The following is a 21,198-nucleotide window of genomic DNA, read 5'->3' as shown; positions in this document are numbered from 1 at the left end:
AAATGGTACACTCACATTTTAAGGTGTCTATGCCTGGCATCCAGTGTGATCGGCATGTGTAATGATAGGGAAAACCCGGCCGGTCTCCGTTAGGACACTGCTGGTTTGCAGTAAGCCTCAGTTCCCTAGGATAGTGTTTCAGGGTGGATATGTGGTCGCGATGATGTGATCAAACCTTGACGTATTTATACTATAAATTCCTCCATAGACTTTATTATACCCCTGATAAATTGGCAAGCGTTTTTCACACACAATCCTCTAATTTATGGTTCTCCAAACTTTCTAAACAAAGGGCCAGTTTACTGTCAATCAGACTTTTGGAGCTCTAGACTGTGACCATTTGGAGTAGAAATTGTCCTGGCATCAGTGAGAGTAAACAATGCAAACAATTCCTCCCTCAGTACATATACTAGGGGGTGCCCCATCGTTGGTGTCAATGGGAGAAACAATGCCCAATTGATGCCAGTAGCAGGAATTATGGCCCATGTTGGTGTCAGTGAGTGAGAGAAGGGTAAAAAGGGAAGCGCCACCTGAGTGCAGTATTAAAATTTATGTTTTTAATGACACAACGTATGATTACACTTACAAGACAACAAAGATAAAAAGGCTCATCTGTTATTCAGTGGTCCGTGGAGATTGCCTCAATTCCCAATCCGGGTGACACTGCAGAGATGTGGGGCTGCAGATGGATGATTATTGGCAGAGAGTACTTCCTGTGGCCATCAGGAAGATACTGGGGCCAGCATGGAACACTTCCGGGGAGGGCTTCCAACAAGGAGACAAGCTGGTGCTGGATGGGCGGATAGGCTACGCGCTCGGAGCAGCTGCTCCTTCAATAGGCCTCAGTGAGTGGAATAGTTGGTTATGACGATTGGCATTACTCCTTCAATTGCAGTCTGTCTGTTGGACCTGGTAGATCCATTGGCACTGACTAAGGTAAAGCGAACGCTCCTTACTATACTATTTTAGTATAGTATTATGCACTAAAAGCTATTATCTTGGCATGGGGAAAAAACCTGTAGCACCTACGGTATTAGGGTGGAAGGGAAGTGAATAAAGCCCTTACCTTGTATAAGGTGACCTACAAAAGTAGAGATGTACCAGCCAAATTTGGGAAGGTGTGGGGTGGCTGGATAAATGACAAATCTAATGTATCAGATTGACCATTCCGATTGGATTTATCTTTACTGGGAATGACTTAATGAATATTATGCGTTGTTGATGATTGATTGAAGGTTGTACACTGCACCACAGGGGAAGACTTATTGGGTTAATATTATGTTGAATGATGTAATGCCTTGCTGTTTTCTTTTTACGATGATGCCATTATCATTTTAATAAGAGCTGCATTGTCTACTGGCACTGATGCATGCTGTTTTGTTTCTTTTTTTGCAACTTTCTATGGAAACGAAATAAAGAATATAAAAAAAAAAAAAGTTGCAGGACTTTGGAGTCATGCAAGTGTGAATGGAGATTTATGCCCTGTACACACGGTCGGACTTTCCGACGGAAAATGTACGATCGCACTGTGTTGAAAAATCCGATCGTGTGTGCGTTCCATCTGACTTTTTCCGTTGGAATTTCCGACACACAAAGTTTGAGAGCTGGATCTAAAATTTTCCGACAACAAAATCCAATCGTTTAAATTCCGATTGTGTGTAGACAATTCCGACGGAAAGTGCCACGATTGCTCAGAATAAATTACGAGATGAAAGCTATTGGCTACTGGCCTGTTTATAGTCCCGTCGTACGTGTTCTACATCACTGCGTTCAGAACGATCTGATTTTTCTACAACTTTGTGCGACGGTGTATATGCTAGACAAGTTTAGGCCAAAATCCTTTGGAAAAAATCAGATGGATTTTGTCATCGGAAAGTTCGACTGTGTGTACAGGGCATTAGTGTGAGAATTCTATCAGATATAGGTGCTACAAGGACTAACAAATATCTCCCACCAGAAATCAACTATGCTAGACTGACATTGATAAGAAATGTAAGGGGACAGGTAGGCCACCATATTTGCTGGGGCATGGCAGGGATCCATCAGATGCCAACTGCACCCCCCATTGAGAATGCACAGCTTTGACCAAGTGCACTATCCACTTGAATTACTGCAGGATCCTGACGGTTGTAGCTGGGCCCCCATACCCTAGGCTCCTTCTACTGGCTACACTTAACAGTGGTATTTTTCCCTTTCTGTATACTATAGTAGTGTTTCTCCACCATGAAGAAACACAGAGAACACTGACAGACTGCATGCAGTATAGTATCCTTGGTGGTAAATGAACGTAGGACTCCCGCCTCACAGGTCACAGTTACATTATTACATTTTTTGGGTGTCATTTGACTTTTTTAGGCTGAATTATGAAATAGATACGCACATCAGCAATAGGTAACCCATCTCCTAAGGGCGTACACCATGCTGCTGGCTCCCATTACTCAGTGTTTACACAGTGGAGCCAGAAGGCACAAAGCCAGAATTGGAACCTGAACCGCTCCTAAGTAGAGGGGATATTTCCATAAACAATAGCGGATTATGTTTAGATCAGTTAATGGGTGCAGATTCCTGCTGCCCTCTGCCCTTCCCTTCTCCAGACACACAGGATAGGACATCCTGCACTGTGTCTGACCCAGCTCACTGGACATGTCTTCCTCAAAGTCACCTAATCCCAAGTCTAAAACGACCTACGTACAGCTTCCTTCCACTTCTTTCTTTCTTTTTTTTTTTTTTTTTTGCCCTGATTTGAGAATTTCAATGCCGCACAGTGAGGCAACAGATTGCTAACACTGGTATTTACTACTTAAGAAGTTCTTAAAGAGGCTCTTGAAGTGTCTGTTTTGTCCAGCGCGAAAAAAGGTTTCTGCTTGCAAGCAAGAGGAAACTGACACATTGGAATGCTCTACATTCAAAAATTGCAAAGTCTCATGTACATAATTGTAAATTACTGAAGATAAATCCCAATAAAACAAGCTAATCTCCCCACTGAGTACAATGCATGTTTCAAAAACTGGTACAACCATAGTAAAACAAATACTTTATTCACATATTGGATAAACAAAACTTCTAAAGCAATATGTCTGTACTGTACTGTACTGTACTTCTGTTAATAATAGTTCTCCTTTTGCTTCAGTTTCCATACACCATCCCCATTGCTTTTCGATATCGTGTCTCCCTTTTTAGTGTGCCTTAAAGCAGTAGGATGTTTTGTATGTGTACAGTAACAAGCGACCTTCTCTTTAGTACATTACATAGTACTCACCTCTGCTCACCCTCTGCTTGGCACCAGACAGGATTCCAGGAGTGTCTATCAAGCTAATGCTCTCCAGGACTTTGTTGGGCAGCTGGGCACACATGAACCTGTGTCGGAAGATAACACAATTAGAAAAATTGAACATAAGTTAAGTAAGAGTATGCAGTTTAAAGTTTTGATTAAAGATCAAAGTTTAAAATGATTCCAAACACAGCTGTGGTCCCTCTCCGTTACTAATCTTGTGACCTGAAAAGTTTACTTGTGCTTTGCTTCAACCCAAACATCTATCTCTGCTGATTGAGTAATTGGGGTGAAATTTTAAACTGAAAGTAAAAATAGTAATTTTTTACAACTACTAATTTGATTTAGACCTGCCATGGAAGTTTGTATGTGGTGATAAAATCAGTGAGAGAGAAAATTGCACAAGAGAAGTTCCATTCCCAGTGACCCTGTGAGGTGCTCCTTGGATACTGGCTACAGCATATTTTTTAGATAAACTGAATACATTTTGTGTTATTAGGACTGTTGCTGTGTTTGCTGTAAGTATTAGTTACTCACTCATTGCTTTGACTTTTTGCCTGAATATGCTGAAGACACACTCTCACGATGAATAACAAACTAAATACTTGTCAATACATTCATGTATAATTGCCATCCTTTTGTCTTAGCAAAGAACCAAAAGTTAGTACACTCCTCAAATTTCTGTAAATATTTTATTATATCTTTTCATGTGACAACACTGAAGAAATGACGCTTTGCTACAATGTAAAGTAGAGAGTGTACAGCTTGTATAGCAGTGTAAATTTGCTGTACCCCCAAAATAACGCAACTTACAGCCATTAATGTCCATACGCTGGCAAAAAGTGAGTACACCCCTAAGTGAAAATGTCGAAATTGGGCCCAAAGTGTCAATATTTTGTGTGGCCACCATTATTTTCCAGCACTGCCTTAACCCTCTTGGGCATGGAGTTCACCAGAGCTTCACAGGTTGCCACTAGAGTCCTCTTCCACTCCTCCATGATGACATCACAGAGCTAATGGATGTTGGAGACCTTGCACTCCTCCACCTTCTGTTTGAGGATGCCCTATAGATGCTCAATAGGGTTTAGGTCTGGAGACATGCTTGACCAGTTCATCATCTTTACCCTCAGCTACTTTAGCAAGGCAGTGGTCGTCTTGGAGGTGTGCTTGGGGTTGTTATCTTGTTGGAATACTGCCCCACGGCCCAGTCTCTGAAGATCATGCTTGGCTTCAGTATGCCACAGTACATGTTGGCATTCATGGTTCCCTCAATAAACTGTAGCTCCCCAGTGCCGGCAGCATTCATGCAGCCCCAGACCATGACACTCCCACCACCATGCTTGACTGTAGGCAAGACACACTTGTCTTTGTACTCCTCACATGGTTGCTGCCACAAATGCTTGACACCATATAACCAAATAAGCTTGTTCCAGTAATCCATGTCCTTAGTCTGCTTGTCTTCAGCAAGCTGTTTGCAGGCTTCCTTGTGCATCATCTTTAGAAGAGGCTTTCTTCTGGGACAACAGCCATGCAGACCAATTTAATGCAGTGTGTGGTGTATGATCTGAGCACTGACAGGCTGCCCCCACCCCTTCAACCTCTGCAGCAATGCTGGCAGCACTCGTATGTCTAATTGCCAAAGACAACCTCTGGATGGATATGACACTGAGCACGTGCACTCGACTTCTTTGGTCGACCATGGCAAGGTCTGTTGTGAGTGGAACCTGTCCTGTTAAACCGCCGTATGGTCTTGGCCACCGTTCTGCAGCTCGGTTTCAGGGTCTTGGCCTAGGGCCTAGGCCATGAGAGCATTTTCTTATAGCCTAGGCCATTTTTATTTAGAGCAACAATTTTTATTTATTTATTTATTTTTCAGATCCTCAGGGAGTTCTTTGCCATGAGGTGCCATGTTGAACCTCCAGTGACCAGTATGAGAGAGTGAGAGCGATAACACCAAATTTAACACATCTGCTACCCATTCACAGCTGAGACCTTGTAACACTGACAAGTCACATGATACTGGGAAGGGAAACTGGCTAATTGGGCCCAATTTGGACATTTTCACTTAGGGGTGTACTCACTTTTGTTGCCAGCGGTTTAGATATTAATGGCTGTGTGTTGAGTTATTTTGAGGGGATAGCAAATTTACATGGTTATAGAAGCGGTACACTTACTACTTTGTTGACGTTGTAACAAAGTGTCATTTCTTCAGTGATGTCACATGAAAAGGTATAATAAAATATTTACAAAAATGTGAGGGGTGTACTAACGTGTATGTATGTGTGTATATATAGGTGTGTGTGTGTGTGTGTGTGTGTGTGTGTGTGTGTGTGTGTGTGTGTGTCCGGCCCAAATCCCATATTACTTACTGTTTATAGAAACTTTAAAAAAAAATTGTTTCCAGGGGTTAGGTAGCGCCATCTTAAGTATTGTTTTCTGAGTCCACAGTGGAGTGCATTTCCGCCCTTACATTGAGCACTTCCTGTACTGTTAACCAAGCCTCTTTCTCAATCCAATGTTTCTATGGCAACCCTGCTTCCCTGTTCATAGCTGACTTGTTTTATTTCATAGTATTTACTTGTGCCGATTATCTAGTGTTTGCCTGTGTGAGTCCAACCGCTTCAGCTGATAAGACTGCAGTAATGCTGTCCCATGCCCTGCTTTACACTGCATGTGATGTCACATGGTGTGTAGGAGGAAGCTCTGAGTAATTATGAAGCCTCCTGGGATTTCAGTAGTGTGCGTAGGAAGTCCTGTAAGATAGATAAGCACATAGAGAGTGTGCCGTAAATCGGGGGAGATCTGGGCATGCTCAGTGAAGTCGTTCTAAAGAACAAAAAGGATTACAGCAATACTACGCAAGTAAGGAGCTATCTACAAGCAGTGTTCATTATGTTTTTTTTATGCTGATTTACATGGGACAAAGTTGTGGAGGAGAGTTTACAACCACTTTAAGCATGGCTGTTGCTCATACTGACATCATTCACACTGACGGGACCCAGAAGCATGCCTCGGCAGTCGGCACACCACACAGCTTTGCTTGGCTGTGAGTGCGCCTGTCTCAGCGGTTTTATTTACTGGAAGTGTAGATGCCTACAAAGTGAGTATGATTTGTCTCAGGAAAACTCCTAGTGCCTGAAGCAAATACTGTTTATCATCGCTCATTTAATATTAGTCTCCTTCTATGAATGAGGTGATCATTGTTGTACTATTTAAAACCAGGAAAAGACGCTGCTCTACCTGATTCATACAGCCCTATTTCCTTGCTCACAACCAATGTCAAATTATTGGCTCGTGTGTAAGAAACCAGAGTGGCTCAGGTGATACATAAAATGGTGCACAGGGACCAGTCAGGATTCATCCCCACTAGATCCACGGGCCAGAACATTCGGAGGCTTTTCCTGAACCTGCAGCTTTCTGTGGATAATCCTAGTAATCGTGCCATCTTCTCACTGGACGCAGCTTTGACAGTGTTAAGTGGCCTTACCTGTGGAAGGTGTTGGAACATATGGGCCTGGGTGCTAATTTCATCAGGTGGGTCCAGATACTGTATGGCGAACCACTGGCTAGAATCAGGGAGCTCTCTGACCCTTTTCACTGTTCTGGGGCACTAGGCAGGGGTGTCCTTTGTCACCCCTGCTGTTTGTCCTGGCTTTGGAACCCCTCGTGTCACGGATATGGGGGGAGGCCAACATAGCTGGTTTCAAGTGAAGCATAAGCACTGACATGGTGTCGATGTACGCTGATGATACCCTACTTTACCTGGGCGTAATTGGGGTACTTTGCAGACCGACGTGACCCCTATTAAGGCCTTTGGCGCACTCCTTTGGCTTTTCCATTAACTGGAACAAGTCGGTGCTGATGCCTATGGATCCTATAACAACCCCCCTCCCTGAGCATGCAGAAATGGTACAAGTGGTCTCCTCCTTTCACTATCTGGGCATTCAGGTTACCCCAGACCCATCTCAATATATTGAACTTAACCTAACTCCCTTATTCTGCAAATTTCATGAAAAATTTAATAATTGGTGTAAACTACCATTATCAGTGGTGGGGAGGATTAACCTCATCAAAATGGTATGGGCACCACAGTTATGTGTTCAACAATTCTGGGTTCCCCGACAGTGGTTTGCCAGGATAGACTCTCAATTTAGGGAACTGATATGGCGCAAAAAGATTGCTCGGATTAGTCTGTCGACATTACAATATACCCAATTTTTGAGATGATAAAATACCACCAAAAGAAAGCTCTATTTGTGGAAAAAAAAAGGATGTAAATTTTGTTTGGGTACATCGTCCCACGACCGCGCAATTGTCAGTTAAAGCGAGGCAGTGCCGTATCGCAAAAAAATGGCCCAAACATTGAGCAGCCAAATCTTCCAGGGCTGAAGTGGTTGACCCTCAAGTGCTTTTTTTCTTACCACTACTATTCCTTTTATATTGGCTTCTGGAATTTACAAATGCAGCAATCGAACTCAGGGACAGTTGGGAGTTATAATTTACCCTCAGGCCCTGAGGGTATAGACAAGTTAAACTGTTAGTCCTTTTTTCATAGAGAGAGATATATATATGTATGTGTATATGTGTAGCGGCAACACTTTGGACAAGGTGTGTACCATGTACAAATTTAGTTTCTTCCTCAGAACAGTAAAGGGGTTCTGAACTTTGGCATCAGTTTTGACTGGGCTGTGTAAGCCCTTGTACACACGGTCGGACATTCCGACAACAAAATCCATCGGATTTTGTCCGAAACTTGTGTTGCATACACACGGTCGGACAAAGTTGTCGGAAAATCTGATCGTACGTAATGTGACGACGTTATTTCGTTACGACGGGACTACGTTTAGGCTAGTAGCCAATAGCTTTTGTCTAGGAATTTGATCTGAGCATGCATGGCACTTTGTCCGATCGGAATTCTCTACACACAATCGGACAAAGTCCGATCAGATCATGTTGTCGGAAAGTTTTATAGCCCAGCTCTAAAACTTTCAGTCCGATGGAGCCCACACACAGTCGGATTATCCGACAACACGATTCGAACGGACATTTTCCGTCGGAATATCCAAACGTGTGTACAAGGGCTTAGAGTTCTGCCTGGTCATGTGTACAGTTGGGTGCACATGACAGGCTCAGAACCAGGCCTGGTTGGACGTTTTGGATATCAGCATTTCCCGGAGCCAATCAGTGGGTGCGTCTGGCCCCGCTGAGGAGTCTGGGGAAGGGTACTTAAGTTGTTGAAGTCACGTGTTGATGGTTCTTTTGTGAGGCCATAGCTGCCAGTTCCTGGAGCTGGACCGGGGTAGCCCCGCGAGGGGTCCCGGTCATGGGTGCCTGTGCCGCCCCGTAACATGGTCGGTTGGACTAGCCCCATTAGACCCGCATGGGCTGGGGTAAGGATCCATCTGTTCCCGAGTCTCCGAACCAGCTGGTCCGAGGCTCCGTTAATAAAGGAGGATTCAAGGCGTCCGGGTGTGCTCTCAACTTGGAGGGACACCGCAGCCCGTGTAAGCGATCGGGGGAGGACTCTTTGGAGGAGGGCCAACAAGCTGGCATCCCAAGAAGTGCCTGCTTGCTGGGTTGTGAAGGACACTCGCGGATCTACGCTTTTCCAGTACTGCCAAGGAGACAGAGAACGTTCCAGGTACTGAGGAATGGGTCCCTGTTTGTTTTCGGTTGAAAGCTTTATTCAAAGACTTTGTAAATTCTGTATCAAAGTGCTGACTGCCATAATCTCTGGCTAGAGATTTGTTCAGCCTTGAAGCGCCCTGCTGCGAGTGGCTACTCTCTGGGTTGTATTAGAGACTTTTTGGTGATTAGCAGTTCAGGGTGCCTGAGTTTCTTCACCCTTGCCCTCTGTTCCCATATGAGACTGTGTTTGTTGGATGTTACCCCTGCAAATAAAAACCTTTCTAAAGGACTTTTATGGTGTCAGCGTCCAAACTTGTTGGGTACTAACCCTGGGAACCCCTAGACATGGAAGAACAAGCCAAGCGGAGGTAACCGGTAAGCCCAAAAGTCAAGGCCGCCCTATCGAGGATTATGGCCGCTAGATAGAGATATAATATCTCTATCTATCTATCTTGGTAATTATGGTTCTGTATATGTTGTACCGACTGGCAGAATGTTATGAAATGACCAATGCTATACTCCTTTTCCTATTGTATACTGAATGGCAAATAACCTGTATTGTGAAAGACAAAATATTTTTTTTTTCTTCTTCTGATTTAAAAAAAAAAAGATTATTAAATATATATATATATATATATATAAAAAATATTTTTTTAATAAATATTTGTCTCCCTGCTATCTGCATGGTCACACAGCAGTGGGGTGTTGGGCTGTCAACTACACTGTTTCAGGAACAGCACTTAGTAAGATGAGACAATTGGCTACATATACTTTGTTGCCTGGGAGACGAGAGCAACTCGGAAATGTTTGGTGATACTTCTTCTTTTAAGTTAATTGGATAAATCATAGCGGTTGCAGGACAGCTTGTTCTGTTGAAAAACAGACCTACTGGCTGGATCACCAGGTAAAAAGAAAAAGTAAAAAAAAAGAAAAAAAAAAAAAAGAAAAAAAAACTAGTGCAGCCACCACATCTAAGAATTGGCAAACTGCAATATAAGTGCCTGACTAAAGGCTTTCATGAAAGAATAACCAGGTAATCATTTAAGAAAAGCACAGGATTAAAAACAACTTTTAAAATGACATTAAGGTGTTCAGGTTTATATGAAATTTTTAGTGAGTGAGTTTAGCATTACTGCAGAGGAAAAATGACCACTGGAATCCGATTGGCTAATAGGGGCAGTGCAGACTTTTTCCTTTCTTAGCTCTGCTGAGTGATCTTATCGACAGTTCCTGAAAATGATGGCTGGGAGAGAGAGGATTCTGGGTATATTCAGGACCCATTGTTTATAAACCATTCTAGATTTACGTGTGTGAGGAAGCCATTCCCAGCAAATATAAACAGTGTCACTCTAATAATACCCAGGATCATGTAATCTTAGGAAATGTTTATGAGGCCTGAACATGTAACTTCATTTGTACAGTGCTGTGTGGTGAGCCGGGTATACCGTATCTATTCTGGCAAAAATTCAGAGCGCAGAAAATAAAAGGTTCTTCTTTTTAGATTTGTCACATTGTATTTACACCGATGTATATGATTTCTCTCACTGCCCACTTTGTTTTATACCTATTTACAATGCCTTTTAAAAAGGGAACCTGTCAGGACAGAATTTTTATTTTTATTTTTTGACGGTTCAAGCTCTTGGGCTGTCATCCTTCCTTGTATGACTCAAAGCAGAATTCAAGGGAAACGGCTACATACATATAAGCATAGCTCCAAACTGTCCCTGATTTGGAACAAAGTTCTTCTGTCCCTCTCTCCTCGTTTTGTCCCTCATTTTGGTTTTGATCTATATAGTTGTATATAAAATGCACTATTTATCTTTCAAAACGTTTTTCCCAGTGCTAAACCTTTCATCCAATTTTCTAATTTCTAAATTTCAAAAGCCAATATAAAGGCAGTGGTGGTTTAAAAAAAAAAAAAAAAAAGCACTTGTGGGTTTAGCTGATCTTTTTGTAGTTGTTGTTTAATTCTCCTTTAATAGGGGAGGGGGGGGGGGGGTGACCTATGCCTACATATTTTTGCTAATGGGTGTCCCTCATTCCCATCTCAAAAAGCTGGGAGGTATGATATAAGGGAGCAGTTTTACCATCCAAAGGATTTGTATTTCCGGCTAGCCCATCTTGGGATTTACACAGCTCTGCCATACAGCACAGCCAGCCTGGTGCCATGACCTAGACCTATACACTCTGCAAATTTCTTTATTATAACCACAGGAAAGAAATTTTGCATGATTCCCCATCAACACACAAAGTGTCTGCTCCAGGGCGGAGCAAGCCATCCCAGGCCAGGGAAAAACAGTGATCGCAAGATAATCTGGCAGGCTGGTTGCACCCAAGTTGATCAATCGATCAACTTGGTACATTCAGCCTGAACCAGCCAAGATTTGAACCATGTATGGCCAGCGTTAGTCTACTGCTTTAAATATTATAGCTAGCTTGGTCACCTCTTTGCCCTTAGCCATTGATTGGCAGCTACAGATTGATTAGGTGAACTCCATGCTCTCTCCTCCTGTCAGCATGTTGGCAAACGTATTCTACAGGGCGCTTGACTAGCTTCTAGCACTGCCTCTTCCCCCCCCCCCCCCCATTCTCAGTGCTGCTGTACTGGCGATTACAAGAAGTTTAAATCAAGTTAAATTTAGGTGTACTTAAAATACATTAATTGCCTGTGTCAAGTGGGTTTTCCATTGCCATAAAAGTCTTTAGGAAAGCAAAACCCACTTTTAGCCGGTCAGAACGAGGTACACTGCAGGACAAATGCACCCGTCATAGCATCTGTAACTGATGTGAAATTTATGCAATCAACACAAGCCCAAAGTCCATCACCTGCAACATGCATGTACTGTAACCAGTGAAGTATATGGAAACCTGAAATGCACATTCTTATTCAGTGATTCGACAAGTAGTGAAGGAAGGACAAGGATGACAGCCCTGTGGTTTGCTCCTTTAACAAAAAAAGTTTGTAATGGTAGCTTGCACAGTATATAGCTATCCTGACAGGTTGCTTATAAGGGAACCTATAAAGAGGCTTTGATTGAAGAGGCCACTCCCTGACTTAGGGGATACATGCTAGTTCCAGGCCAGTGAAGTGAATCCTAGTCCCCAAATCGCTCTTGGAAAATGAATAGATGCAACTCAACCAGGTTATTACTGCTTCCACTGGAGCCTAGGCGCACATATTTTGCCTTGGGTGTCTTTTTAAATCTGATTGCAGTACTATTTAAACATAACTGTGCATTACACAAGTGAAAAAAAAAAACATATTGTTTTGTTATGAAGATCTGTTAATGCTGGAGATGACAACCTGAAAGAAGGTCTATGACTACCCCCTTCCAATAATAAGCCATTTCAGATACAAATTAAGTTTAGTAATTTCAATCCTTGACTACTCTTATAAAAAAAAATTTAAAGTTACTGTCTGCATCCCAAGTGGAGAGATTTCCCGTTGCTTCCTGTAGTGGTGATACCCAGTTACTGGTACAGGAAGTGGGTAGGAATCTCTCCAGACTGCACTAGATACCTGGCAAAGATTCCTTCCCTTCCAAATCAAGAGCTACATAAAAGGTATATCTTAAGACCCGGCTCACACTTATGCAAATTGAATGTGGGTTTCCAATTCCCATGACAGGAGAATGTGACCTGCTCTCAATGGAGCCGGTTCACACATCTCCGGGGCAGCCGTGGAGCACACAGCAGAAGGGTCCTGTGTGTCTCTGGATCCCCCCCCCCCCCCCCCCCCCCCCCCGCTGTGCCCCACGCACATAGTGCAAACCCAGCTTTAATCCTGGCTATGTTGTATGGGGATAACTTGGCATACACAAATGACAGTGATAAGAATGTGCACATTGTGTGTAACTCCAGAATTCCATTCTGGCAAAGATTTGACAAAGAGATTTTGCAACTAAAATTGTTTTAAACCATGAACTACACCCAAGACATCAGTTTCTAGCAGCTGAACAACTGTTTGTGCAGTCCTCTTTTTTTTTCTTTTTTTTTTTTTTTTTTTTTTTTGGGGGGGGGGGGGGGGGGGTTGGTTGACCCCATCATTGCTTTGTAGTGGAAGTGGCAGGTTAGGTGGGAATTCTAGCACAGATGTTACCACAAGAGTCCCAGAGAGATATGAGGGACAAGCAAGCAAATCCACTTGACATGATCTACTCAAAATTGACATATCAGTCTTGGGTGGAGTTGCTGCCATTGCTGATCTTTCCCTCTTAATGTGTGTGTTGCCTGGCTGTCATGCCAATTCTCTGTCTTCGGTGCTTTGTGAGCTTTACCTTTTACCTGTTGCAAATTTCTTCTAGATCACTGATTACCGAGCCAACAAATCAATATGGCAGCCAGGTAACTAGCAATTTGAGCAGCTCAGCAAAGGCGGCATTCCCTATTTTTCTCATGGAGATTTTCCTTAAGGCCTCTTGCACACTGTACTGATGTTTGAACATCTTTTTTGGACATAATTTCAGGCATTTGTTTTAAGCGTATTCACATGTATTTTTGCGCATATATGTGCGTCTACGCATTTGTACGCACAATACATTCCTAGGGAAAATTTGTATATTTTTATGCACATATCTGCATGCATTTGCGAGTACCGGCACAAGATACTGACCGGGAACGTGGATTTTTCAAGTTTTAAATCTTTTTTTTTTTAACTCAGCAATACACATCGCTTGTTTACCCACACATTGTGAACAATGCGGACTGTATTTCACACCACAGATCCTACCCCCCTCTCTCATTGTTCCTGCTTCAAAGACCGCTGATCACTCAGTTCTCAGTTCTCAGTCTTCAATCAGCAGAGAGGTGATGACTGCCAGTCACCGACTCTCTGCTCTGCCCCTCCAGCATTCAGTGGAGCACCAGCCTGTGGAAGGGGAGGGAGCATCTGGCTCAGTCTCCTAATTGCTCACTGAGAGGCTGAGCCAGCTCCTGGTCCAGGCATGTGGGTGGATCCCGACTGTAAAGTCTGAATTGATCCAGAGCCTGGACTAGCTGAGTGGTGGCAGCCCACAACGGGTTTTAGACCGCTATTGGTTGAAAACTGGTAACAGGGGTGCAGAACGAACTGTACTCCTGTGATCCATAGGAGAAGTAGGGCCATACATGAGGAAATGTACGAGTATTGTATATTTATTTTGCCTAGATATGCTGTGCACATTACATTTTTCATGTTTTTAATCAGGATGTCAGAATGATATCTATGCCTGGGTTCATCGTAGCACTATACTTTGTATATTTCAAAGATTTTACTTGAGCCATCATGTAGTGTGTGATTCCTTTGTGTGATTCCTTCATGCTAGTTTAAAAGAGGTTAACATTAATCTGGGTAACACTTTCACCTGCATAGAGAATGCTGCATCCTTCTTGACCAATCTTTTCACTTTGGATCAGTGCCAAGGTTATGTCAAAATGCCAGTGATTTTTCACAGTGCTGATAATCCGTGTATGATCTCAATGGGAAAAACTCAGAATTTATCACATGTACATTTTTTTTTTTTTTTTTTTTTTTTTTTTTTTTAGCAGATTATCTGTTGGTTTCAGACATAACTCTTGGGCAAGCCTCTGAATGCTTTAAATAATTCATATCTGACTTGTAATAATCAAGAATTGTAGATGCAATCATCAACATCTTAACATAAGCATTAAAAATATTTTTTGTCTGTTTTTAAGGGTTGCTTAATGGCCCAGTTTGGTGATAGGGTAAAGACTGGACCTTAGAGGGGTTTACTGGGGAGAAGTGAGGCGTTATCCTTGAAGTTCTTGCAAAAGAGGGAAGGAAATGGTTAACTGTGACTATTCCACTGTTGGCTGTTAACCAACTTATACAAATACTCATGTTGGGTACTTGAAGGTCCAAGGATGGGCAGATGGTTCAGTGTATATATTCTTGGACATACATCTACCTGTCCTAAATATCATGTAAAATTGCCCTTAGAAAGTGTAGCCATGTCCCTTTTAGCTAGGTAGGTCTTGATACCCAAATATTACCTGCTTAAAAAGTTCCATACCTTTCTAGGCAAATGTCCTCATTAAGCACTAATACAGGAATTGTATTTAACTGGCATTTATGCCATATCCACTCACCTGTTTAGAAAGGTGTTCCCAAAAGGGTTGAGCTTGCGGAACGGTTTGTTGGGATCTACCATGAGGGCGTTCCCAGGGATGACACCCTCTGTCTCTCCATGCATGACCGCAATGAAGGAGTCGGTTGTGGGTTCAGGTCCAATGCGACTACCTGGGATGTCCTGCTCTAGGAGATACTTAATGAAGGTGGTTTTTCCAGTGGAGTACTGGCCCATTACCAGCACCATGGGCTTATTATTAAAGTCAGCATCCTCCAGGGCAGGAGAATGGAAGTCATGGAAGCGGTAGTATTCTTCCACCGGCTTTAGCTTCTTCTTGTACAGGTCTTTGAGACCCTCGGTCACAGTGTGGATGACTTCAGGGGTCTTCTTGTTCTTCTCATTTTTCTTCATCCAGCTGAACATGTTCACAGTTAATGTAGATGGACAGTAATGTAGAAAAGCAATAAGCTTATTTTTCCTTTTTCACAAAGCCTTCTCTTCACCTTCTGGTTATAGTATTTAAGTCTTTTGTCCCCCTACGCAGTGTCTGCTTAGTGTGGCTCTCTTGCTGTTCTAAGCCTGCACTCCCCTCTTGTGATGTCAGCCTGAAGCTAAGTTAGGTCTATCCCAGAACATCACAGAACCACTGGAAAAAAGGGCAGGCAGGAACAGGGTGTGTGTGGAGGAGGCAGGAGGGGCAGGAGGGTGGGGAATTTAGGACCACTTTAACATTTCTGTGCAAAGTGTTAATAGGTTAAGGAAAAGTGGGGGAAGCTTACTTCACGTTCCAAACGTAATATGAAGCCAGGAAAAAAACTGTGGAAAACAGATGTATTGTACAGGAAAGAATGTATATTTGGAGAGAAGGTCTGCCCTGTATTCCACTCCCTGGGTGCCCACCCCACCAAAGGAATGTACAGTACTGATGTAACTGTCATGCTGAGTATAAAGCTAAATCTTATGCCACCTAGTGGGGTGAAAAGTTACACATACATTTTTAAATGATAAAATAATGCAAGGAAGTTTGAACTCAGTAGATATTTGTAAATGCCTTTGTTTAGTGCCTGATTGGATGCCACTGACCTGTGGAAATTTTGGTTTTAGGATTTATTAAAAATTCAGAGTCGCATAGTTAGTAAGACCACCCCAATCACAGCTTTTGGCAGATTCTATAGAATTAAACCGCATCATATATTTTTTATAGCATTTAGGCTGGGTGCACACCAGGGACTTGCAGTGAAGTCGGTGGTTGGTGAGGCACTGGCTAATATCAGAGCCAGATACACACAGGTTACATACGCTGCAATTGTTAGAGCGAGAGCAATAATTCTAGCATTAGACCTCTGTAACGCTAAACATGTAACCTGTAAAAAAAAATTTAAAGCGTTGCCTATGGAGATTTAGAGGTACTGAAGTTTGGTGCCATTCCACAAGTGTGCGCAATTTCAAAAAATGGCACTGTGAGCAAAACCTCGGTTCGTAGGAGCCCCAAATTTTTATCAGTGGTGGGGACTTAGGCTACATACACCCAGCGCCCCCCCCCCCCCCCCCCCCATATTTGGGATCAGTTTGCTGAGCTACGATCCTCAAAGCTCTTTTTTAATTTTTTTTTTAATGTTCATGGCAGGTGAGGCACTGCCTTACCTGCCTCCCCTGACTGCACGTCCCTGACCCACACTGAGGAACAGAGCGGCTCACAGGGGGGGTCTGCTGCGTCTCCATTCACCGTTTCAGGTTTGATTTCAGTCAGAATTTTTGGCTGAATTCGGTCCTGAAATGGACCAGACATACAGGACTCCTGTGCAATTCACTCCATAGCCGCTCCGTAGATGTGTGAACTGTCCCCATAGAGAGCCAGTCACAATCTCCTGACATGTGAATTGGGTGCGGAGAAACCCTCACCCAATTCGCACCAGTGTGATCCTGCAGTGGAAGGATCAATGACAGATAGGCCATACCTCTAGAGAACACTAGGGAGTAAACCTGCCGTAATGTGCTGGTACGCTGTGCAAATGCTATGGGGCATGCTGGAGACTTTGTTTCGTTGTAAGTACGTTGTGTATGGAGGAACATTGAGGTGCATTAGAAGGGGCGTCTCCAGGGTGGCCACCCACCTGGGATTCACCCAGACAGTCCGGGTATTGAATTATGTGTCCTGAAACCCAGACACATTATTCAGACCAATAGGCGTGCACATGGGTTTGCCTGGACACACCCCAATCACCCCATGTGGCGCAGATTTGCCCTGTGCCCGGGCCCCCTCCTCTCTCGTTGGGTGCTGCAGGGATCCTTTCAGGATGAAGAGTGGAGGGGAGATCTGGTAAATGTTATTTACCGTCCCCCTTTTCTGAATAAAGACAGTGAATGATTGGTACTGATCACTGTGTTTATTCATAACTGAAGCATAGTAAATTTACTATGCTTCAGTTTGTGAATTAACAGGAAGCCTCTCAGCACAGAGCACTTCCCATTCATTTACTGTCCAGTGCAGCTAAGGCAGGCCGTAGATAATGCAAACTTCTTTTCTGAAGCCATATTTTGCCTGAAAGAAAATGCTCAATTCCCCCATTAACCCAGTCAATGTTGATAGGGGAATCCCTCCCGTGGAGCTATTGTAATCTCCTGGCAGGGGGGAGCGAAGAGCCACCCCTGCCGGGAGAATACAGTGATTATTACTAGCAGGTAATTCCCTGGCAGTAATCTCATGGAATAATCTGACATGCTGGTTGTACCCAAGTGGATCTATCAATCCACTTGGGTACAATCAGCCTGTCATAGGTGGTTTGAACCATCTATGGCCAGCTTAAGGCTGCAGTGAAAGGGGCTGGGGAATCTCTGTCCTTTTCTCTTTCTCAAAAGTGAGACATCAGGGGTCTGTTTAGACCTATGATCTTTCACCAAAGCCCCCCAATGGGGTTCCTAAAATAATTATAAAAAGAAGAATATTGTAAAATTAAAAACCTACTGTGATATTGTCTACTACTCTACTGATACCATATTCTGCACTACTGACACCACCCATTGGTCTATTTACTGACACCATCCACTGTCCTACAGACATCAGATACCTCTGCCCTACTGACACTGTCCATGTGTTAAAAGAGAATTATGGCATTTTGCAGGTCACCAGAGTGTGTAATGAACTGTTCTACTATGATCCACACAAGAAATACAGCCAGCAAGCTTTGGCTGTACCTCTCCTTTAACCACTTGACAACTGGGCACTTAAACACTTGGTCTTTGTGAAAGTCTACAAGCTGTGGTGCAAATCATACAAAACTGATCACATGTGATATAGTGGTGCCCTATCTCATTTCTTGGGTAGGCATTCCAAGGTATTTAGTAAGAGGCATGGTAAGCCTTTTCATGTTGTCATTTTTTCCCACAATTCTTTGCAAAATGAAGATTTATTAAATTTTTTTCCACAAAATTGTTATTGTAATAGGTTATTTCTCTCACTTGGCATGTGTATACCACAAATGATGCCCCAAAATAAATTCTGCTACTCCTGAGTATTACAATACCACGTGTGGGACTTTTCCACAGCCTAGCCACTTAGAGAGGCCCAACATGCAGGGAGCACCATCAGGTGTTCTAGGAGCATAAATTACACATCTAACTTGTTGACTACCTATTACACTTTTGAAGGCCCTGGAGCACAAGGACTATGACGTGACACTGACCTGGCACTGATAACAGGTGGCACTGATGACACGTGACACTGATGACAGATGGCACTAATGGCCCGTGACACTGATGACAGATGGCACTGATGCCTGGCATTGATGACACGTGACACTGATAACAGATGGAGGGGGGGGGGTGCTTTGTTAATGGGGACAAGGGCCTCTTCCTGACAACCCTGGCCGGTGGTTGTGGGGGTCTGTGGGTGGGGGGCTTATTGGAATCAGGAAGCCCCCTTTTAACAAGAGGACCCCCAGATCCCTGCCCCCCCCATGTGAATGGGCATCAGGTACATCGTACCCCCTACCCAGTCACCTAAAAGCAGTCAAATGTCAAAAACTGGCTCTTGTTTTTCTTTACAAGTCCTTTATTAAAAAATATTGCTCTGAGCTCTCTTCTCCCGCCGCTGTCTCTCCCATTGCTATCTTTTTCCTCGCCACTGCTGTCTTCTTCCCGGTCGTGATGTCACAAGGGGGGAGCTCTCCGGGTGGCATCATCCGATGGCCACGTCCCATGGCTATATAAGAGATATCGGACAGCGAGGGACATCACAATGGAAGACCGCCTCCGGACAAGAGTGGCCTTTTTTGTTTTTAGCGGGTAACCAGTAACGAGGAAGAAGATGGTGGCAGCGAGGAAGAAGATGGCAGCCGCGTGGGAGAATACAACTCTGGGAAAAGACGGCAGAGGGAGAAGACTGATCGGGGAGAACATGGTACCGCGAGAGATAGCGGTGGGAGAAGACAGCTCGGAGCTATTTTTCTAATAAAGGACTTGTCAAAAACCCTCTCGTTTTCTTTTCATTTCGCAGCTTTTTTTGTGAATGGGTAGGGGTATGATGTATCCAATACCCATTCACATGGGTGGGGAGGGCCCAGGAATTGAGGGTCCCCTTGTTGGGGGGGGGGGGGGGTGGGATCTGCGTAGGGGGATCTGCGTATGGCATGGGGGTGCCATCTGCTAATCCATACCAGACCAAAGGGTCTGGTATCTAATTTGCAAAATGCAAATTGTGGTAAAAACGTGGTTACAAAAATGCAGAAAGCACAGCAAAAGGCACTGCAGAAACGCTCAAAGGCAACATACATAGATGTGAATCAAGCCTTAAGGGGGGCTTTGGAAAGCCAGATTTTAAAGGGAAATGCTGGGTACTCTGATGTAAGGGGCTTTGGTGAGCAGAAACCCCCTTTACACCAGAGTCCCCCTTTAGAAAAAAAAAAATCTACCATGCTAAAGTGTTTGGATTTGGCTTGAAGCAAAGGTGGGAACCCTAGACGGTTCTACATGGTCGTCGTGTAGAAGGAGAAACCCCCTGGCACACAACTACACACGGTCACCTCTTCTAATGCATCCTGGTGTGCAGATGTACGCAGTGGTGGCAATGGGTCCTGGGGATATGATTAGGCAGGCTCTGTGCACTGTGTGGCCCCCCTTTTTTTCTTTTTTTAACGTGCTTACAATTCATTTAAGCAGGTTCCCATTTTGAATGTTTTTTTATTTACCCAATCATCCACAGGTGGTGTCACCTTCTGTGGAGAACTGGAGAGGGGGATAAGAACCAGAGGGGGGTGGGTGCTTTGGGGCAGAGAGGGGCCCTGCACCCCCCCCCCCCCCCCCCCCCCCACAGCACCTTTTTTCCCTATGTTGATGAGGACAATGGCCTCTTCCCAACAACCTTGGCCATTGGTTTTCGTGGTCTGTGGGTGGGGGGCTTATTGGAATTTGGAAGCCCCCTTCAACAAGGGGGCACCCCTATCCCAGTACCCCTACCCATTCACCTAAAATAAAACACAGCACACAGGGTGTTAAAGTAATTTATTAAGGCAAGTCCGGCGTCGCTGATGTCTTCTTGTCCTATCTGGTTCTTATCCCCTCTCCAATTCTTCTCCACTCTCTCCCAGGTCTTCTCCCTCTGCCTGCTTGCGGTCTGGTACAGTTCAGGAAGGGTGGGGGAACACTCACTCGTCCCCACCCCCTTTCCTGACCTGCCAGGCTGTGTACTCGGATAAGGGTTTGGTATGGATTTTGGGGGGACTCCCACGCCGTTTTTTTTTCTTCGGCATGATGAGTTCCCTCTCTAAGAGCATACCAGGCCCTTTGGTCTGGTATGGATTTTAAGGGAACCACCCATGTTTTTTTTTTTTACATTTGCTGTGGAGTTCCCCCTAAAGATTCATACCAGACACAGTGCCTGGTATTGCCAGGGATCAAAGTCAGATCCCTGTTCATTGAAGTCGGATGCATGTCGGATTGTCGTGTCGTACCAGTGTGAACCCGGCCTTATGGTATTTTAAAGAGGAAGTAAACTCTCCTACTCTAATGCTTCTTTTCATTTAGTCCATTATAATAAGTAATTATCAAACTATAGCCACTGTAATGCAGCCAAAATCCCATATTACTTGCTGTTTAACTCGTTGCCGACCAGCGCACGCCGATGTACGTCGGTAGAATGGCACGGGCAGGCAAATGGGCGTACCTGTACGTCCCATTAAATTTGCCGCCCTGCCATCGGGTGCGCGCCGCTGGCGGCACGCTCCCGCGCTGGTC

General features: G+C 44.0%; 2 protein-coding genes across 2 annotated transcripts in view; one reads left to right on the top strand and one right to left on the bottom strand.

The window, feature by feature from the left end:
• The window catches only part of EHD2 (EH domain containing 2), an 85,456-nt gene extending 69,718 nt beyond the window's left edge, over nucleotides 1–15,738 (bottom strand). Inside the window, exons 1-2 of the mRNA XM_077480913.1 lie at nucleotides 14,987–15,738; nucleotides 3,260–3,357 (exon numbers count right to left, since the gene is read on the bottom strand). Of these exons, the coding sequence (XP_077337039.1) occupies nucleotides 3,260–3,357; nucleotides 14,987–15,390 (502 nt within the window). The 5' untranslated portion in view covers nucleotides 15,391–15,738. The remainder of the gene's footprint in view (nucleotides 1–3,259; nucleotides 3,358–14,986) is intronic.
• LOC143982295 (calpain-2 catalytic subunit-like) overlaps nucleotides 1–21,198 on the top strand; it is a 260,340-nt gene that overhangs the window by 101,360 nt on the left and 137,782 nt on the right. The window lies entirely within an intron of this gene.

Source organism: Lithobates pipiens, unplaced genomic scaffold (genome assembly GCF_037356315.1).
Source record: "Lithobates pipiens isolate NorthernLeopardFrog02 unplaced genomic scaffold, aLitPip1_a1.2 Scaffold_1, whole genome shotgun sequence".
In the NCBI taxonomy this organism is placed as follows: Eukaryota; Metazoa; Chordata; class Amphibia; order Anura; family Ranidae; genus Lithobates; species Lithobates pipiens.
This window is presented reverse-complemented; position numbering and strand designations above follow the sequence as displayed.